Below are 17,933 nucleotides of genomic sequence, written 5' to 3'. Positions count from 1 at the left end.
CAAAATAGCTGCAGTATCCCAAAATAGCTATTCGGCGTCTTTTGAGTGCACCAATTATTTCAAATTATAATGGGCTCACAATTACGATGTGCCTGTACATCTCATTCTATGAGGAGTATGGAACATTTTGGAATAGCGATTTATTTTGAAATAAGTGTTTAAACAGTTCTAAATTTTGAAATAAGCTATTTCAAATTAACATTGAAATAAGATACACAATTTGAGCTAGGCAAATTGCATATCTTATTTTGACCTATGGTGCAGTGTAGATGCACCCTATAGGTCTTCTGAATTCTTACACAAAAAGAGGAACAGAGATCCACAATGGACAACAAGTCTGAGATTGTTAAACACACCCAAGGGCTGTACTTGTTTTCCTATTACACAGCATACGTCAACATGTTCGTTGGCAGTTTTCAGGCTGCAGGGGTGTAAGATTTTGCTGAGTTTGGGCAAGCAGAAGAGTTGGCTTCTATGGCAATGGTTAGTTGGCAATATGCAGGCTATCATAAGCACCTGCAGGCACTAAGCAAGTGGTTTGTAAAGTTTATTTAGATAACAGAAATTAATGAAAATGAAGCAGTCACAGGAAACAATGCAGCTGGCCCCATTAGGGAGGAAAGGGAAAATTATGGCATAGAAAAGAAAAAAGCAAGCAACACACCATACAATAGGACAGACCCACAATATATCCATTACAAAAATTATTGTGGTGGTGCTCTTATAACAATATTCTAGAATATTCTACAGGAACAGTGTAAAATACTAGCTCTTACAATGGAAATGCTACAGTGTTGGGCAATTTTAGGGAAGAACAATACGATATTTATAGTAAGGATCAGTACCCAGGGCTGTTGGAACAATTTCTAAAGCGGGGAGGTGGATGCTGAGAGCTGTTGAACCAAATCCTATTTATGATGGAAACCACTTCAAATCAGGAGGTAAGTGGGGGGTTGTGTCTGCAACTTGCTTTGATATAACTTTTAAAAAATCAGAAATAACAAAAAGAAAACAGCTAGCCCCCTGAAGCTTTTCATGATTATAAAGAATACTTTCCCATCTCTTACTTGCAAAGGATCAAACATTTTAAAAAAATAACAAATTTGAAGGCAGATTTTTGTGTTTCCAACATTTCCAGCTTGCTGGACACACCCATCCTTTCATCTCGGCAGAGACTTCACTTTGTAGGACTGAAGCAAAAAAGTGTAATTAATGTTAAGTCAAGCAGAAATGAATTGGGAGGTTCCGAGTTAGTCACTTGCACGTCACCATGAACAATCTTTTCATGAATTGTTAAAACCAACACACAGAGAACCTTTCTTTGTATCTTAAACCAGACTAGAATTTGGAAGCTCAGACTGTTAATACTAAATCAGTTAATACTTGATAGTAAGATGTCATTCTCCTGTGACAACTATTCATGAGCCTCTTTACTAGTGGAACACCAAAATACACATTAGGAAACCTCTCTTCTGTTTTTGAGTGTTGGCGCTTGGGAAGGTACAGAGAAGGCTATATTTAAAGCAGTCAGTACTGCTGCTGGAGCAGAACTGTACAACCTCTCTTTTAAAAAAAGTCTGATTTCATAAGGAAACAAATACTATTTTCTCCTAACCCCATTGCAAGCAGGTTTTGAGGAAAAGCTCACAAAGTTCCAAATATTGCAAATACCTGCACACATATGCTTTACAAAGTATCAGTGATGTCATTGAAGCCAATATAGCTGCTCTTAAAGCATGGAGATAAGTGCTTGTGTAACTCTTATGCCCCATAAGTCTACTTCAATTAATGCTGTTACAGTAGGGTAGGAAAAGGCCACATCAAGAGCCCCAATTATCAGGCATCGAAAGGTCTTACCATTCATACGTCGCAAGGGAAGAATGACATTTGTTGGGGAAACCTTTAACATAGAATTCCCTGAATTTTCCATTTTAGCTCTCTGCTGATGCAAAGCTTCCTTTTCTGGAAATCCTTCTATATAAATGTTTTAATTCTATTTCTATTAAAATTACATTTATCATGGAAGACAAAGTTTAGGGCCAAACAGGAAATAATAGTTCTGTTTCAGAAAAGATTTCAAGGTTTCAAATTTTGTTTTTCTTCTGTATCAGGGCCAGAACAAGATCTTGCCAACCTTTTTACAAATCAGAAGAGCAAGAGATTTTTAACCGCAGTGGTTAGGCCCAGCTGTATCTGATGCAGACTAATATGAGATTAAAAATTCTGCTCTTGATCTCCCTTCACTTGGCCAGAAATGGCATTCCTGATGCAATATCATAGAAATCAGAATTTTTCATAACACATTTTTATTTCAATGAAGCAGTATTTTACAAAAGAACAACGTTCTGTTTGTGACATTGTTCAGTGTAGTGGTTGGGGTATTGTAATGCATTGGTGGTTGAAAATTCACTCTGACAAAACTCTGGGGAAGGAGTTCCTAGAAACAGTGATTATACTTTCCACACTTTGCCTCAAATATGCTACGAAGGGTACACTGCAGGGCTTGACTCAGGAGTTGGAGTAAGAAGTCTTCCAGTTTGACAGTATTTAGACACTATTTAGAAATAACTGCCTTCTGTGTAGAGGCGGACTAAGTTATTTCGGAACAGCACTAGTTATTTTGAAATAGTTTTGCAATGCAGAGATACCCTGAGTGTGTTCCCTAGAGGTAAATATTTGTAAGTATTATGAAGGAAAAATTTTTTAGGACAGATTTAAGTAAGGAGAGAATGTGGATCTGATTCTATGGCTCTGGTACAGATACTCATGCAGATTTGGAGAAGTCAAACAGAATGCATTTTTGTGCAGTGTACTATTTCTAGCATAATTTTTATACCACTCCTTTGCAAATAAACAAATGTAGTGCCTTATCCTTCACTTTTAAACTTCCAGTAATTTACATAGCCAATATTTATTTCTTTGACCTCAAAGTTTGTTCCCTTGAGTTTAAAGTTAGTCTGATTTTGTTTTTTAAACTGGTGTTTTACAGGTGACATATTGAAGCTACAACTATGACTTCATATTAAAAATATTTTTCACACTAAGGGCATAGTCCTTGGAAACTTCTGAGATTAAGCAGTCCTGTTTGCCCCAATCCTAGATATCCCTTACACATGCGGCAAAGTATGTGCCATCCCTCACTAGATTTAACTGCATTAGATTGTTTGCATCTTGCAGAGAATAAAAGTCAAAAGAACACATGATTGTATTTACAATCGGTCTCATGCAGAATACATACAGGACTAGTCTGTATATCACTTCTGTACCAATAAGCCTGGTGAATTGCTGTGTTATGAAACATTTTCCTCCAATGAGGTAAAAATATCTTAATGGAAGTTTAATCTTAGAGGGCCATATTCATCCCTTGTGTAAATCGATTTATGATGTGGGGCTTTCACCCAGGAGTAATTTGGTTCTACAGTTCTCATTTTAAACTATAGTTTTTTTTACAGGCATTTCAACTGTTGCTATAGCTGCAGTGCAGTATCACACACACATCTTGAAGTACAGTACTGCAGATACTAAAATGGGGCTATTTTTGATCTTTTCCATAAGTGACATCAATACTATGTATTTCTCTTCACAGGCTATACAGTTTGATCCAGAAACCCACCTGCCCACTGTTACTGACAGTTGTACAGGCTGCAATCTGTGTCTCAGTGTCTGCCCTATTATTGACTGCATCAGAATGGTTTCCAGGACAACACCTTATGAACCAAAGAGAGGTCTGCCCTTAGCTGTGAACTCAGTGTGTTGAGGTGATCAGTCCAGCAGTTAATGTGAACTTTACATTTCCCTGATGCGGTAAATTTGCTTTCCAATTAGTACTTCCAATTTTAACTGTATTAAAATACATAACATTGATAGCTTGTAATGATGGCTTTTTTCTCCAGTGATTATTTTAAAGGCAACCTATTTTCTCAGAATTGAGAAAAGCAGTGATTAGTTGATAGCTGTCAGTTGTCCATTATATGAAAAACTTTTTCTTTCGCAAATATCTGATACGATGATTAATCTTTATAGAGCTTCTAGTTGTAAACATAATTAAGTGAGCGTTTTTATCTAACTACAATTTAACATGCTAGCAAACTGTTTCCAAGGAGACATTCTGTAATTAAACATTACATTTAATTTTTAAAATTTCTTTGAAATTGTAATTAGCTATATTCTACGCAAACAAAGCAGTGTGGCTTGCTCTCTTTCCCAAAAAAAGATGTGAAAGGAGCTTTAAAATAATATTTCTAATCGGATTAATCTTTTTCAGCTGCTTCAGTATACAATATAGTATTGTTATAGCTTCCTCAATTCAACTTTACATAAGACTTTTCTAAAAATAAATTTGTTAATCACTGATCTATATTGCACTCTTCATATTTGTTATTCATATTGTCTAGATTATTTTCCTCTAGCGAACAAACACAGACACTTCTTAAAATGGTTTAAACTTTGTTATTACAGAATCCAGGTGTTATTTCAAGTTTTGATTAACACCTTTTTTCGGCATAGACAAAGTCTAAATAATTTTTAATTGTGCTAATTAATGCTTCAGCAACTATCATTTAAAGATTTCATTACTCGAGAATAGTCTGTGTTAACTCTCTATGCTTCCCTATGACTGTGTTTACACTGTGAATTAGGAGTGTGATTTGTAGCACAAGTAAACAGTTATGCTAGTTCCCATCAAGCTAGCATGAGCTGTGCCTCCACTGTTAATGCTGCGGTGACTACTGTGCTATTTATACTGATACAACTCAATGACCTCTCGAGGTCCCTTCCAGTTCTAGTGTTCTATGATTCTATGATGAGAGCTAGCATGAGTACACGTGTGTGAGCTGGGAATCACATCCTTAGCTCATTGTGCAGATGTAGCTTCCATGGTAGATGTACTGAATTATTCTCCATCCTCCCAATTATTCTTCCTTCATGGTTATGTTTGGCCACAGTAATCTTACAGCCAAAATGAAATAGAAATTTGTCAGGATTGCCAACAGAGTATTTTAGCCTTAATCAATGTTTAATTCTCATTAGCAGCTTTCTCAAACAAGTTTATTGGTATCTTCTTTATGCATGTCTGAATATAAAACCATTAGTTTCATAATAAATAATAAATGTGTTCAGTTAATTGTGATCAGGAAAACTCATAATCTTTGATTATACACATTTCAGTATTTTCTGCTCTTCGGTTTATATATGTATACCTAATTATAAATAAATAGCATTAAGCAAGTTGTGGGTGTTCTTGCATGTATTCATTTGCTAAATAGGTTTTCTTGTGTGGGGCATTTTTTAAGTTTGCTGTCAGATGGTCTTTCATTATCCTAAAAACAACAAATGGTCTGGTAGCACTTTATAGACTAACAAAACATGTAGGAGGTATCATGAGCTTTTGTGGGCACAGCCCACTTCTTCAGATAACTCCGGTCATCTGAAGAAGTGGGCTGTGCCACGAAAGCTCATGATACCATCTATATGTTTTGTTAGTCTATAAAGTACTACCAGACCATTTGTTGTTTTTCCTGTAACAGACTAACTCTGCTACCCCCTGACGCTTATTATCCTAAAAATCACTCTAAGATGATTAATGAGATAATATACACGTGCACACACATTAATTGTTCAGGAGGCCACATTACCCTCATGCCTCTCAAATTCTGTCCTTTATCCTCCTCTTTCTTTTCTACCATATAACTCCTTTTCCACACACACATTTGCCTGTCTAGCTTTTTTGAAAGGAGTATTCACCATGTAGTATTCACCATGTAGAAGGTATCTCCTCTACTCTAGCATGTTCTGTTTGACAGACTTCAATGATTCAGCTAAAGCTTTCTCTTGTTCTCCCTTTTCACTGTTTGCACTTTGAGATGGTAACAAACATTTGTGAGGGTTAGTAAAATGTAATTTTGTTGGAGGCCTTGGGCTTCTGTATCCCATAATATATTTTCCATACCTTAGCTAAAGGACTTTCATCATGAGAACAAGCTTCATCTGTTGGGGAGATTATAGGGGCAGGTAAGTCATGAGATTCTCTACATACAGCTTCTGATGCTCTTTCAGTTAAGAAGATTGTTGTCAAGTAGTGTGTACTGGAGTGAGTGCTGAATAACAATGGTATTCACAACCTCTGCATTTTTTAAGTATCAGAGGGGTAGCCGTGTTAGTCTGAATCTGCAAAAGCGACGAGGAGTCCTGTGGCACCTTATAGACTAACTGAAGTGTAGGAGCATAAGCTTTCGTGGGCAAAGACCCACTTCGTCAGACGCATGTAGTGGAAATTTCCTGCCTCTGGAAATTTCCACTACATGCGTCTGACGAAGTGGGTCTTTGCCCACGAAAGCTTATGCTCCTACACTTCAGTTAGTCTATAAGGTGCCACAGGACTCCTCGTCGCTTTTGCATTTTTTAAGTTTGCTCTCAGATGGTCTTTCATTATTCTAAAAATAACAAATGGTCTGGTAGCACTTTAAAGACTAACAAAACATGTAGGTGGTATCATGAGCTTTTGTGGGCACAGCCCACTTCTTCAGATAACTCCGGTCATCTTCTACATGTTATTACCATGGTTAATATACATATGAAATGGTGGCTGTGTTATTCCTGGATACATTGCTGTATTTGTCATTCTGTAACTTTTTTTGTATGAAAGGTTAAAAGCCTACAGCCCTCTGTCATGTGATGGAATTCTGTTCTAGGATGCTACACTTGCTCACTCTACCATGCCACACATTATACATCCATTTCTTTGCCATACCTGACTTCATTACTCTACTGGAGCCTGTCACATTGGGTAAATAGAGCTTGTCATCAATACATAGCAACGTAAGAGACTTGCCAAGAGTATCTTAAGCATATAACATAAGTATATGGCATATTAGCAGAAACGTCAAAATCCATGCTTTGCTATAATACATCATTATGCTGGATAGGACAATCAATATCCTATGTGCTTGAGCAGCTATCAAGTAAATTTTGGAGGAGTAAAACCCCATAAATCATGAAGAAATTATGCATCTACTATGGTCAAAACTACAATTTATTTACTGGAGAGGGTAAGAATGGCCATACACATCAGAAGGTTTTTTTCTTTCCCTTGTTATATCCACACTCATCGGTCATATTTTGTTTCCACATGAATTTTATTCATTCTTTCTAACTTTTTACACTCCGTGGTGTTTCACATGGTAGGAATCCATAAAGAGGCTCCCCGGGGAGCTGCTAAGGCTTTGTCTACACTAGACAGCTTTTAGCAACACAGCTGTGACGACACAGCCAGTGTGGTTAGACAAGGAAGGGAATAAGCATTTGTGAATGGCAATTCAATTGCCAGTATCGGCAAAGCCTGAGTCCTTGTCAGAAAACCCTTTCTGGTAATAAAAACCCGGAAAGCATTCATGTTGTGATGCGGCAAACGGCCATTTTTGGCAACAAAAAGCTTCCACCTATGCATGAGTCTTTTTGTCCCTTTTCCCCCTTGCTTCCTGCCTTTATTGCTGACAGTCATGTAGCATGTACGACGGGAGGTTTTCATCTAGTTTATTGGTCTTCAACATGTTTCCCACAATGCCCAATTAGTGACTCTGACCAGCGTTTTGAACTCTGCTGCTCCTCAGACAGGTAAACATGTATGCCCCTCCTGCCCACAAATTACAGGAACTTTAAAAATCCATTTCCTGGTCATAGTGTATTAGAAGAGGAGGAAACAGATGAAGGGTTTAGTCATTCAGGGAGCAACCGGTGCACCAGGCAGCAAGGAATTGTTCTCAAGTCCTGATGTTTGTGAGGACTCTCAGCAACTGTATGTAGATCATGATGCAAGGAAAAAGACATGGGGACATGCATCTAGAAAAAGATGTAGAATATGTTACTGTGCAGGCAAGAAAGGCAGTGCAATTGGGGTGCAAAATTGATCTAGTACAGCCAGGAGAGGGGGAGCAGAGGCCTTGCTGTGCATTCAGTTCTAGTGCAGCCAAGAGGTGAGGGGTGTGGCAGGGTTGGGTGGACTGTGAAAGCACAGGCTGAAAGTTGCTGTTGTAGCAAAGTCGGGGGAGGAGCAGGCACCAGCTCGGAAATTTGCTCTTGCAGCTAGGGTGGGGAATAGCAGCATAGGCCAACCCAGAGGATGTCTCTTGGGGGGCTGGCTAAGCCCTGCCTGGGTCTGTGTTGTGACCAAACAGAGCATCAATGTGCACAGAGATATTTAATAGAATTTCGCTGGGAGATGGTGTTGAAGCTTTGCTTGATGCGCTTATCAGTTTTCTCATAGGCTGTGTCTAGACTGCATCACTTTTCCGTAAAAGGGACGCAAATTAGACACATCGCAATTGCAAATGAAACGGGGATTTAAATCCCCCCTGCTTCATTTGCATAAACATGGCTGCCGCTTTTTTCTGGCTCGGAGTTTTGCCGGAAAAAAGCCCCAGTCTAGGCGCGGATCTTACGGGAAAATAAAGCCTTTTCCGAAAGATCCCTTATTCCTCTTAAAATGAGGAATAAGGGATCTTTCGGAAAAGGCTTTATTTTCCTGTAAGATCCGCGGCTAGACTGGCGCTTTTTTCCAGCAAAGCTCTGAGCTGGAAAAAAGCGGCAGCCATGTTTATGCAAATGAAGCGGGGGGGATTTAAATCCCTGCTTCATTTGCCATTGCGATATGTCTAATTTGCATCCCTTTTACGGAAAATGGATGCAGTCTAGACACAGCCCTAGAGATTCTACAGAAGAGCTGCCCTTTCCCCATTGCTATGGGAAACCCTCTCCCAAACCATTCCTCATCCTTTGCTGCCAGAACCAAGGAGGCACAGAGTTTAGCAGCATAAGGAGCGGGGCACCTCCCACCTCGTAACCCCCAGCTGTGATGTGTCAGCAAGAGCAATGGCAGTCTGTGAACAAGTACAAGATTACTACAAATTGTTCCATGTGCACCTGCTACATAAGCTGAGACTGTACTTTCTTGAGCAACCCAGGCCCAAACTTATTCCACCCCTGCTTTTAACTTGTATTTAAAAATCACAAGGATCACAGGGTAAAGAGAGATCTGTGTTTGCCTCTAAGGTAGCAAGTGTGAGTTTTTGTTCAGAAATGTGCATGTTAGTGAAATGCTACCATCTTCGGCAGCATACACTCCATTGTTAATGGTTACTTCCTGACTACACCTTGAGACGCCATGCATCACCAGCAGACAGACTCCATTGATTAAGGGAAAAAACAGGATGAGGAGAGAAAATCTGGTTAAGGATGTGTTACATCATTCAACATTTCAAGCACAGAAAAGAGGAGAAAAGATGTACTGAGATCAAAGTGAAAATCCAACTGCTCAGTGCATGCTACAGCTCATGGAAGACCAATAGGAGATACTTAAGAATCTTCTCCAAATCTAGAGTGACTAACAGCAGAGGTCCCACTGTCAACACAAACAGAACTCTAACACAACAGCCATCCTTTCATGCGCACACATCTGTCTGCCTGTCCACACATGCAAAATTTCCTATCCAGTTACCTTTCCTCTATGCCCACTTGCACATTTTCGCAAACAAGTAGGCTACATCTACAGTGGCATGTTCTCATGCAAAAACTCTTTTGCGGAAGAGTTCTTGTGCAAAAACTCTTCCAGAAGAAAGCGTCTACACTGGCATGTGCTTTTGCGCAAAAGCATCCATACCAGTGTAAACGCTCTCTTGTGCAAGAAAGCTCTGATGGCCATTTTAACCACAGGGCTTTCTTGTGCAAGAAATTCATATTTCCTGTCTACACTGGCCTCTTGTGCAAGAACAGTTGCACAAGACAGCTTATTCCTGAGCGGGACCATCATAGTTCTTGCACAAGAAGCCCTGATTGTAGAATGTCAGTTTACTTGTGCAAGAACACAAGGCCAGTGTAGACAGGCAGCAAGTTTTTGCACAAGAGCAGCCACTTTGGCACAATATCGTGCCAGTGTAGTCACAGCCGTAATGTTTTCCCCCCATCACACTCTGCTTTCTATGAAAGCAGCTGTGACTTTAACAGTTGGACATTAACACCATTGTGAGGTTTCCAATAATCCTTACCACAGACCATCCTGATTTGAAAGAGATCAATAAAGACAAATGTTTTAAGACAGAGCTCATCTACATATTCGGTTAGTCTTTAAAGTGCTACCAGCCTCCTGCTTGTTTTTTCAGTTTTTCCTGTTAGAGACTAAGTCGGTTGCCCCTCTGAAGCTTATTTTGTGTTACACAACCCCCACCACTTGCTTTGGCACTTGTAGAAGCCTGAAATATCCTTGGGAATGCCTCACTCAGGATGAGCAGTGGGATGAGGCAGGAAAGCAACCCTAACAAAACAGAAATGTCAGTGTCCTTCATTGTCGAAGTGGTTTCTCAGAGCGTCCCTGACATTGATGGCCACCCTGGGTATGTCTAGACTACATGGCTCCGTCGATGGAGCCATGCAAGCTAGTTTACCCAGCATAGTCAATGGAGCGGCAATTTAAATAATCCCCGCTTCATTAAAATAAACGTGGCCACCATGCTGTGCCAACAATCAGCTGATCCGGCACAGCGCGGCAGTCTAGAGGTGGATCTATTGGCTGGGGAAGCCTTTGCCGACCGATCCTGTAAACCTCGTTTCATGAGACAGAAGGGATCGATCGGCAAAGGCTTCCCCAGCTGCCAGATCCATGTCTAGACTGCCTCACTGTGCTGGATCAGCTGCTCATCGGCACAGCGCAGCAGCCATGTTTATTTTAAGGAAGCAGGGATTATTTAAATCCCCGCTTCATTGACTATGCCATGTAAACTAATTTACATGGCTCCGTTGACAGAGCCATGTAGTCTAGACATACCCCCTATGGGCTCCTCTGACAACACAAGTGTCTGCCTGCTCAGAGGGTGCATCTAGACACTGTGTTTCATTGTTCCATCTATGGCCAATTACTTAACTCTTACTCTCATACAAATTATTTAAACAACAGTATGCTGCCACCATGCTGGCGATATCCTTCTAAAGGTTCAGCCTGCCATAGAGACATCTCCATCTCCCTTTCAACCTGTGAAAGGCACATTCAATAACTATTGGCTTAGCCTGTTGTTGAACTACTCCTTACTGATGTTCAAGTGCCCCATGTAAGGCTTCATGAGCCAGGGCTGTAAGGGATAAGCTGCATCAGCTAGAACCACTATGATCATTTCTTTCCAGACCAGTGTAATTTTCTGGTCTAGAAAGAAAATCCCACCATGCAGCTTTCTGTATAGGCCACTGTTCCTGAAGATGAATGCATCAGGCACCTTTCCAGACCCACCTGCATTTATGTCTGTGAAATGCCCACAATGATTCACAAGCACCTGAAGTATGATGGAGAAGTGCCTTGAGGGCGGGGGGCTGGACTCGATGACCTCTTGAGGTCCCTTCCAGTCCTATGATTCTATGATTCTATGACTGGTATACTCTGAGGTAAGGAGGGGGAGAACTATAATGGGAATGTGTGTGCCATCAATCGCCCCACCACAGTTTGGAAAGCCCATTTCAGTTCAGCCAGCCACTATGTCCTGTGGCTGCAGCAAAAAAAAATCTGACCTAACACAGCCCAAGGTTGTGTCTACAGGGTCTAGTGGGATAAATAAACATAGCGATAAACAGAGCTAATTATAATGATAAACTAGTTTCTATGTTAAATCTTTCATTCATATTGTAACATGGGGATGGACATTTTGTTAATATTTTATATTTTTCAACACATTTCCACATATAAAAGTCTTTTTATATAAAATATTTATTTTATTGGCAGCAGCTTTACTTCACCATGTTGCTCTGTTTCTTTGATGAACTGTGGAAGATATGTTTTCATTGGCAACATCTGGCAACCTGGCACTCTCTCTAGGCAGCTGGATTGGTAACTTTGAGTTGCTTCTGGGTCTTTCATATAATTAGTCTGCTTATGGGCCATCTGGGTTGCTTTGTCTTTGCTGTTACCATTTTCTCTTTTTTCTGAAGGATATGTGCACTGTACGTTTAGTCCTTTGAGAAAAGTTATTACTAAATCCATCCTCTGGTTTGTATGTAAGTTCTCCTGCAAATTTCCATGTCATCTTTGCTTGATAATAGAAACACCATTTTGAGTCCTTATTCTGCAGTTAACTTTTTTTTTATGACACTGGAGTCGAATTTCCAGTTTTTGCAGTGCGGTGCAGTGCAGTTTTTCCTCAGCAAGTGAAAGCAGGTTACTTCCTTGAGAATAAAATCCCTAAAAAAATAAAAATGATGAATACAGAGAATTCCAGTTAATTCCAGTGAAGCAAAATAAAGCTATTGTGTCAAAATACAAACTTCACTTTGCTGTAACGTTACTGATTATTTCTAAAAGGTTTCTATGTTATCTAGACTTGCCATCCTGGAGTGGGGAAAAGATTCTCCTTTTCCCACCCAGGGGTATTTGGAAAACCTAATTTCTCCATTTACGTAAGGTCTCTCAAAAACACGAGCAAGCCATTAACTTCACTGGGTTATGTATATCACTGCCAAAGTGAAAAGGAGCTCAAGCCAGCACAGCTCAGCATGCTCTGACATAACACAGGTTCACATGGCACAGAGACATCCTAATGGCTTCTGCTAGTTCAGTGATGGGCAACCTAGAGCAGAGAGTGGACCGCAAGAGGGTGCCTCCTTCATCTCAGTGGACCACAAGATTGTCCTCATCAAGGTGGTCTCCTATTATTGGGGAGTTTTGCTAACTGCGCTTGCGTACCTAGAATTTGTGGGGTGTGCCAATTAAACCATTGCAGTACTTTGGATGCAGATGGAGCACAAGGTTCTTATAGTCAAGGTTGTGTGCAGTCAGCATGCACCTCACTTCGCATACCCTTGCTTTATGTGGGTGTCATTGGTAAAAATTACAACAGAATCTGGCAACCCGATGCAATGGCGATGATAAACAAAATGTCTCGTAGGCCACAAAAGAGCCCCAATGGGATCCCTGTGGCCTGCAAGCCACAGGTTACCTGCCACTGCTCTAATTCATCTGCATGGTTGAAGGCAAAGGACCATGGATGAGAGTTCCCTGCACTCTGGCTGCTATAATGGTGGGGCCACCAGAAGCTGAGGCAAGTTAGAACACCCCTTTGGCTGCTCTACTTATACCAGGGGGTTAGACTGGCACACAGGTACACCAGTCTGAAGCGAGCAAATAGTGGCTTAAAGCCACAAGTGTGCCATATCCTCTTGGCAATCCTCATTCACGACCTGGGACTGTTGTCATAAGAAATGTACTTTCATACTTTTCAAATATATGCTTATTAAAGACATCAGCAGCTCTTGTTTTGTAATATGTTTAAATCATTTTTTTTTATTTTCAATGAGATTAAAGCTTGATATTGTTAAAACTAGTCTCGGAATTCCTCCTAAAAACCTGAGCGATCTATTGTTACATTTCACTCTAGAAACAGGCTGTCAATGACAAATTTCTCCTTTGGATGACCCACAACTGTAATTGCCTCCAGATTTATACAGGAACAACTAGAACTCATCAGCCTAAAGAACATTTTTCTCACCCTTCTATTCTTGAGACTACTTGTAATCACAGCTTTTGCTTGCACTTATTGGAGACAGGTTTAGGCCTGGTAACTGAAGACATAATATCCAATCGCTGAAAGTTAATGTTTCACGGGAAATGTGCTGACATTATCATGCAAATTAGATGGCCTGAAGATAAAATCATCCACTTTGTTTATGAGGGTGCTAGGTACAGAATTTTATGTCTGATTCCTGTGACTTCAACAGATGCCATTTCTTTTAAAGGGGAGTGTTTTATGAAAATTTAGGCTGATTCCAAGTTTGACAAATCATATTATAGCCAAAGAGGGGTAAGTGCCAGGAATATAACTGGTCTTCCATTTTGAGCTGCAGCTGCATTGTGAACAGAGGGCTCAGTGCTGCAAGATGTTGACCACTCATAAATCCTATTTACTTCCTTCCTAAGCACCCCATAGGATCCAGCATAGGCATCCTAAAGAAATGAAGAGAAAAGTAGAAGCCACTATTTCCCCTTAATGTATGGCTGGATCTTAGGCAAGAACTAGTAGCAACTCCTCTCCATACAGTACACATACACATTACTGAAAAAGCAGAGTTTTATTTATTTTTGTGGCTGTAGACAGGTGAAAACAATGATTTTCTGAAATCACATTTTCTTCCAGTTTTCTCATAAAACATGGTACTCCCAATTTTTTAGCATTTGGAAGTTTTCTTAACAATTGTGTCTACTACCTCATGTTTGCAAAATATAAGTGAAAAGAAAATAAAGTCTTACTGCTAATGTGAGCCACCTCTTACTGTTATTAGTTCACTTATGTTTAATATCTTGATACCTTTGCACTGTTTTGATATGCAATAGCATGTTTGATAAGTGCAGCATTTTCTTTTTGTAGCATATTTCCAGATTTACCTTCACATTCCAAACAGTTTCCTTTTATCCCCCCTCCTTTTTTAAGAGCCCTTCTTCCTACTCTCCAGATCCTTTCTTAAGATTGTGTGCAGGTAAACCTCTTTCTTAAGGTTTACTATGTACAAGCATACATGCCATTTTATACTGCTGGTCTATTTATTGGATTAGCTAGAGGATTTGATGTGCAAGCTTAAGATGATATTGAAAACACATATCACTTCTATTGTAGCTAAGAAAATCAGCTTTAGAATTAGAGAGACCTTGTATCAGGCATTATGTATAGACCTTTAGCTTTTTATCATGGCTGTCCTTTGTTGCTATGGCAACAGAATTAACCATTTCATTAATATAATAGAATAAAATACATTTATTCATTTCTACACTCCTGGCTAATCCATATTCAGATTTCAACATACTTGGTAAGTTTTTTCTCCCTAGCCACAAATATTTTTTCAGTGCTTCAAAAGTGGTTCATTTTACTGTTTTTTAAAAAGCTGTATATTTTATAATTAAATTTATCTTGGTTTCATTGGCTGGCTTCCATTAACTGTTCCTGAGTAGAGAAACAGACTTCAGAACCAGCAACCTCTGAAAGCAGGAAAACAGTCATTTAACCTCCTATAATAATGAAAAGCACTTGCTTCACATCAGCCTTTGTAGTAAGATTGGCAAGATGTGTTGTACCAGAAGTGCTAATGGTTCCTTCATTGATGTGTATTACCCAAAATGTTCCTAAACCATAAAAGCAGGTGCAATGATGTACACTGTATTAGTATTAATGTGCTCCCAGTTGTGCCCACAGCTTGTAAAGGTGAATGAGAGCAAGTGCCCTGTTGCAAGCAAACGTTAATTTCACAAAGTCCACGTGTTAGCAGAAAAGACCAGCCACTGCTACACTAAATAGTTGGACGGGCTGGGGCTTTGCACATTTACGTTTGTCCTCTCGCCTCATGAAGTTCTGTTTATATTGGTACACTTTGGGGGCTGGTTCCTTCGTTCTGACAGATTTGCACACAGCGCACCTCAGAAGGGAGATGCAAAGTGACTCCAGTCTCTCCTTTGCAGTACTTCCAGGGTAACTCTGAGCAAGTTAAACCTCGCTCTCAGTCACACTAGCTGCCAATGGGCCCAAGTAACTGCTATGTCAGTTAAGGATCAGCCAGATATAAGTGACCCCTCGCATTACTGCCCAACACCAAAGAAGAGAAGGAAGCAGTGGCACAGGAACCTGCTAACTCTATACCACTAGCAGCCTTTCCCAGAATAGGGAACCTTCTGAAACCAGGTATGCTGGCTTTAGGGCTGCTGTGAGGGAGCACACCCAGTGCAATGCAGGATACGAGTGAATGTTTTGTTCTCTTGCCAAAACATCTTTCAGTGCAAGTTACATAGGAAGAACTTTATCAGAAATGTATCGTTATTACCAAGGTCATTTCCATAGCCATGGCCACTGCATTAGTATTTGTTTTTGCTAAACTAGCACTCAAGTTAGTAATAATGAAAGACAGCAGGTGTATAAACCAATATTGTAAACTGAGTTAATTAACTTTGAAAATACTGGTCCTTTCATTAAACAGCAAATCGTATCAGTAGAGCCCTGTGCAGTTACAACATCGGTATCCATGTCTGCCTCTGTATCTGTATTTGATGATCCGTGGATAGCTGTGGCCACGGATGTGAATACTCACAGATATAAAGTAGATATCTGTGGATTTGCAGGGCTCTACTTATAAGTAACAGTACACTGGTGTATTGGCTGCTGTAGGACTGTTTGTTCGTTTCTGTTTGAATGAATATATAAATTATATAATCTACAAGCAGTGGTGGAAGCTTTATCGTTCACTTATGCTGGGATCTCTCTTTGAATTACTTTTTAAGTGATTCCTCCCAGGCACTGCATTGTGTAAGAAATGTCCAGAGACTCAGCAGGCGAATGTTCATAATAATGAAGCTGGCAGGGTGAAGTATTGCATTTTTAAGCAAGGGCACAAGTACCTCAACACAAAAGCTTATCATGTATAAGAAAAGCATCAGTGCCAAATTCTCTCTCTGCCTTGTTTGTTCAATATATAATGAAGGCGTCCTTCCAGCCACTTAGTAACACAGGAGTAATTTTTTTTTAATATTGCCAAAATATGCTACCTTCTGGCCTTTTGAAACAGTAAATGGTGTACTCTCTAGTCATGTGATGACAAGTTTGCAAATTCAGGGACAGATCCAGTGGCCCTATGACAATACCAGCTGAGAATCTGTGCTGTAGTGATTAATAAAGGAATCACTGAATTCTCAAATGTGACTTTTTCACACAGGGTTGTAATCACTAAACTGGGTGACATGCAGAGTCTCTTCTAGCTTTTGTTCTAGCTATTGAACTACTCAGAGTAGATAAGGAATAAATAGTAACCATCCACTTTAGCGGCATTCAGCACATGAGAGCACGTCATGTTCATGCAAATTTGTTGAAGCTCTTAACAAACGAGTTATGTAAATCGTTTGTGCTTACTTCACACTTGATACCAATGGCTTCTAAACTTAATTTATTTAACAAAAGGGATGTGTAAGAATGCTGTCTTAGTCCTATTTTAATGTACTTTTAAGTATATGCAGAAAGAAAGGATTTGGTTATTCATTCTGGTATGTTGCTTCCAAATGCCTTTAAATCTATTAATTATTACTTTTTATTTATTTGTGCTGAGATAGTATCTAAATATCCCAGTCAACGATTGAGCATGTCGTGTGCTAGGCATTTTACACACCTAATGCCAAGTCCGCTCTTGAACAACTGAGATCTTGGGTTTGTTCCTTGTGTGTGAGGCTGTTTTAAAGAAGTAAACCATATTTCCCATTCAAAAATAGCAAACACGAATGCTAAAATGGTCTCATCAGAGTTCATGGGACTGATCAATTGATTAAGGGTTTGTAGAATTGGATTCCAAAACTGCATTAACTGTATCATTCTGCCAGGAAAAATTCTTGGAGTTGCTTCCCTTTCCTGCACAAGGGGGCAGCGTTTCACTAAATCCAAGGAACCAGGAGCTTTGTCAGGTTGCAGAAAGGCTACTGCATGCAATATCTTACCAATTGTGTGGATTTTCTAATTGTTTCAGTCACACGTAATTTAATGCATGATGTAAGCTATTGCTTAGCTTACAGCTATTAACTAGCTATCTAAAGAATGTATGTATCCCTAATGTGTCAGGAATTCCAAAGCTTGTTAACTATTTTCCTGTCAGCCCTAAGATTTGAGTGGTACACTGCAATCCAAATGTTTATATTACTACTGACATTTTATCGCCAATGTTACATAAATATTTGAATACCTTATTCCACTGCGGTCTACAGCTGTCTTTTTGTAATGAATGAAAAGTGTAACCTTCAGGTTATGAAAGCCATTATGCTCCTCAGTCACTAAACTTGAAGAGTTGTGTCTATGCTCAGATGTCTGCCTTTATCCTGATCATCTACAATATGGATTTGAGGCATTTGAGGAAAATGTTTCACATTACAATGCATTTAGTAACACCTA

General features: G+C 39.6%; 1 protein-coding gene across 4 annotated transcripts in view; it reads left to right on the top strand.

The window, feature by feature from the left end:
* DPYD (dihydropyrimidine dehydrogenase) overlaps window positions 1–5,226 on the top strand; it is a 675,852-nt gene extending 670,626 nt beyond the window's left edge. For all 4 annotated transcript variants that reach the window (XM_075936591.2, XM_075936588.2, XM_075936587.2 and 1 more), the window contains one exon: window positions 3,587–5,226. In XM_075936591.2, coding sequence (XP_075792706.1) covers window positions 3,587–3,757 — 171 coding nt within the window. In that variant the 3' untranslated portion in view covers window positions 3,758–5,226. The remainder of the gene's footprint in view (window positions 1–3,586) is intronic.
* Window positions 5,227–17,933: the final 12,707 nt, after the last annotated feature.

The sequence above is a fragment of the Pelodiscus sinensis genome, chromosome 9 (assembly GCF_052426305.1).
Source record: "Pelodiscus sinensis isolate ZL-2025 chromosome 9, ASM5242630v1, whole genome shotgun sequence".
Taxonomy (NCBI): domain Eukaryota; kingdom Metazoa; phylum Chordata; order Testudines; family Trionychidae; genus Pelodiscus; species Pelodiscus sinensis.
Note: the sequence above shows the minus strand (reverse complement) of the source record. Positions and strands in the feature narration are given on the sequence as shown.